Source organism: Vitis riparia, chromosome 18, assembly GCF_004353265.1.
Source record: "Vitis riparia cultivar Riparia Gloire de Montpellier isolate 1030 chromosome 18, EGFV_Vit.rip_1.0, whole genome shotgun sequence".
NCBI lineage: Eukaryota > Viridiplantae > Streptophyta > Magnoliopsida > Vitales > Vitaceae > Vitis > Vitis riparia.
The window spans coordinates 37,791,994-37,796,231 of NC_048448.1; the positions used below are offsets into that span (position 1 = coordinate 37,791,994).

General features: G+C 34.0%; 1 protein-coding gene across 1 annotated transcript; it reads left to right on the forward strand.

The window, feature by feature from the left end:
* The first annotated feature begins 482 nt into the window (after positions 1–482).
* Positions 483–1,121, forward strand: LOC117905833 (receptor-like protein 9DC3). Its single transcript, XM_034818696.1, has one exon. It carries the CDS (start codon positions 483–485, stop codon positions 1,119–1,121), a length of 639 nt encoding a protein of 212 aa, XP_034674587.1.
* Positions 1,122–4,238: the final 3,117 nt, after the last annotated feature.

The window sequence follows — 4,238 nt, forward strand, 5'->3', positions numbered from 1 at the left end:
CCTAGGGTACCTAAGCGAGCCTAAGGTGGTGCCTAATGGGCCAAGTGTATCTAAAAGCTATCCTAAAAAAAAAACAAGAAAAGCCTAAGTCTAAGCTAGGGCTGCCAAGGGTCACAATAAGGAATCAAATAATCCCTCAACCAAAGTCTCCAAGGTGACTCAAAAAAAGGTAAGTGGTGAGTAGTACTGGGCCACCAAGGAACTACTGTGGAGCACTGAAAACGAACTTAAAGACATGTGTTAAAGGGACAAAATTGAGGGTCTACATTCTTGTTTTGCGCTCTAATAGTTTCCATGGTCATATAGGGTGTTCCAAAATCAAATCCCCATTCATGAGCCTAAGAATCATTGATCTTGCTTACAATGATTTCGAGGGTGACTTGCCTGAAATGTATCTGAGAAGTTTGAAAGCGACAATGAATGTAGACGAAGGCAATGTGACAAGAAAATATATGGGGGACAGTTATTATCAAGATTCCGTAATGGTGACAATCAAGGGGTTGGATATTGAATTTGTGAAAATCTTGAATACGTTCACAACAATTGATTTATCAAGCAATAAATTCCAAGGAGAGATTCCAAAGTCCATTGGAAATCTTAATTCGCTTCGAGGGCTCAATTTGTCTCATAACAGCCTTGCAGGACATATCCCATCATCTTTCAAAAATTTGAAGTTGCTTGAATCATTGGACCTCTCTTCAAACAAGCTTATTGGGAGCATTCCTCAAGAATTAACAAGTTTGACATTTCTTGAAGTTTTGAATCTTTCTGAAAACCATCTTACTGGATTTATACCTCGAGGAAATCAATTTGACACTTTTGGAAATGATTCATACAATGAGAACTCAGGGTTGTGTGGATTTCCATTGTCAAAGAAATGCATAACTGATGAAGCATCGGAATCTTCAAAGGAAGCGGATGCAGAGTTTGATGGTGGATTTGATTGGAAAATCACATTGATGGGATATGGATGTGGATTGGTTATTGGGTTGTCTCTTGGGTGTCTCATTTTCTTAACTGGGAAACCTAAACGGTTTGTTTGGTTTATTGAAGAGAACATTCACAAAAAGATCAGAAGGTCTACAAGGAGCACTTGTAGGCAAGGAGCAAGAAGAAATTAATTCGTTCCACTCCCATTTTATTATGTGTTGCATATAACAAATGGCTTTTACATTCTTATGTTAGCAAATAATCTATATTGTCATTATACAAGTGCAATCTTGTTTATAAAGTTAAAATAATGTCTTTTTCCTTATTATTATTATTATTATTATTATTATTATTATTATTATTATTATTATTATTATTATTATTATTATTATTATTATTGTTTTGTGATAATGCAATAGTCATTCGTTTAGTATTTTTCCAATCAATATGGTAACTTAAAACTCAAAAAGCAATTGTCATATCTTGAAAACCATACACTAACAAATAAGTATTAAAGAGTTAGGAGACATTTGGATACATTTCCATTTTTTATCAAACAGGCTGTAACATCATATGTTCTACTTTAGTTGCCCTTGATCACTTTTTGGGATGACAGTCAGGCTTCTCACCATGGGTTTTCTCACCAATAGGGATCTAGATGAGTGAGACCTCAAGTTCAAACCAATAAATGATTCAATTCCTCCAATTGACATGGTTCCAACTGATCGATTTGTTGTTCCTACCTTCCAATCCCCAATCAATGTAAGGCAAAGTTAAGGAGTGCCTTTTTTCTCAAGCCAACACTCAAATGTGATAATCCATAGGAAAGAAAGGCTGATTTTTCTAGTATGCCTAATCGTTAACCCTTCTCTCTCTTTCTTTAATTAAATCCTTTGGCTCCTTCTTTTAAAAGAGTTGTCCTCCATTCTCTTGTAAACAACTATTTAGTCTTTTCATTACATCCCAATTTATTTAAGAACCTTAATTAGGAAAGAACAAGAATCTTGTTTATATTTCAATATGTATAGAAGGGATTATTTTCAACTAGTATTTGTTTTTATTAAAAACATGCATGGGAGCCAATTTGTTCATGGCCCAAGTTTAGGCCACAACAAGATAGAATCAATGTTGCAACCTAAGGGCTGAAGCTAGCTTTAACTTAAGATCCATGAGTCAGAGCCCAAGCCCAATTGGCATTTTCTTTGGAAATGTACAACATTAGCCCCATTATTATTAGTGATGTATGCCAAATATTTAAATAAATTTAATACTTGTTATAGATATTTAGGGAAAGAAACATAACTAAATTATATGATTTAACATTTTTCAATCAAGTTCATTTTAATAAATAAGGATGTACATCCACTCCATGCACAAAATCAATAAATAAAAAAGAGAAGAGGTCAACCATAAAAGTTATTTGAGAGCTATAAAAGGTAATAATAATAATAATAATAATAAATTGGTGCATGGTTGTAGACCCCTGTGAAGGTGAGGGCCCGGGGGGAGAGTTTAGCTCTCTTCTGGGCATTTTTTTAAAAACAAGGGGGACCCCCTTTCTCTGAAAAAGGACCGGGGCTGCAGAGAAAAGAAAGAAGAAAGTGGGTGATAGAGAGGGGAGCCATACCTGCTGATGCAAGAACAGGAAGGTGGGGGGATGGCTGTAGAAAAAGAAAAGAAAAAGCCACAAAGAGGAAGTAGGATTTTTTCGAGGGGCTAGAGAGGGGCTGGTTTTTTTTGGGGGGGGGGGGGGGGGGGGGGGGGCAGAGCTGGGAAGCAGGGGGAAAAGGAAAGGAAAAAAAAAGGGGGACGGGAGCAGAATGGAGGATTTTCCAGCTGAAAAAGAAGGAGAAGCCAAACGGGTATCCGAGAAACTCCAGGCTTGAGGAGATCACTCTAGGTATGACTACTGGCCTGCTCATTTTGCTTAGTTAGATCTGCTCCTTATAAGCATGCTTTGTTTTAGGTCTTATCTTTGGATGTTTTGATCTCTTGTAAATATCTGTTGCTTTGCTCTTTTCTGAACTTAATGTATCGAAATCGCGCTCTTATTTCCTTTGGATTCCGTTTGTTCCTAGCATTTTGAATGCCCATGATACATAGCTAGGTTCATGCTTTGTTTCTTTTCGTGTTTTTTTTTTTTATTTTCTTTCTTTATTTCTTTTCCCCTGTTTATGGCTCCATTTCATGATGATGATGGAGTAATGTCGGAAATGGGCGTTTGTGTCGAGTCTTTGGAGGTGGACGAGCCAGATTATATGTCCAGGTTTGCATTTTCCCATTTCTAAGTGCCGGTGGTGACTGCAGATGGGGCTCTTTATTATGCCAGTAGTGGTTGGGAAGTTTGATGAAATAATGTTGGCAGAGAACTTTATGGAGAAATGAATCTTGGAATGGGTCCCACCAGCATGATTTGCATTTGATGGCATACATAAAGCATAGGTTGGCATGTTTGGGCTATGCATGGCTCCCTACGTGTCATCTATATATATATATATATATATATATATATATATATATATATTATGCATGTATATATAAAAACTCCATGCCAAAATAATTTCCTTCAAAATCTAGTTTTTTTTTTTCGAATTTAATTTCCAACTTAAAAGAAAAAAAGAAAAAGAAAAATGCAACTATTTATGTTCATTTATTTAATTATAATTTTTCGTTATTATTATTACTTTGTTCATTTATTTAGTTGATTATTTTTAAAATTTTATCTATTAACAAATTCTTGAAAATCTCGGTTTCCAAATTTAATTTCTCATTTCAAAATTTTCAATCTTCACGTTTATTTATTTAATCATTATTATTTTCATCATTATTATTTCGTTTATTTATCTACTTACTTATTTTTTTTCGAAATTCAATTTTTTTAAATTATTCTTCAAAATTTCGATTTTTAAATCTAAATTCCAATTTCCGAAATTTCAATTTTTATATCAATTTATTTAATCATTATCATTTTACTCACCTATTTATTTGTTTATTTTTTAAAAATTCAACATTTAAATAACTTCCAAAATTCTCATTCTTAAATTCAATTCCCAAGACTCCAATTTTAAAATAAATTTCAAAAACCCAGTTTTCTCTCTAACTGTTTTTAATTCCATTCGGGTTTCAAATAATCTTTTGTTCCTCTTGACTTTATATAAGCATGAATGTCATTTTCATAATTTCAGAATAATGGAATTTGTGAGATTAATTCGTGCAAGATCAATCGGGCTTTGGTGGGGGCCCCACATAAGTGAATTTATAATTGATTGATTTAATTGCCATGAATGATAGATTTTATTATGCCCTGT

Bases quoted from the DNA above. Each gene is read 5' to 3' on its own strand.
- LOC117905833 (XM_034818696.1), top strand. From the start codon at position 483: ATGGTGACAATCAAGGGGTTGGATATTGAATTTGTGAAAATCTTGAAT.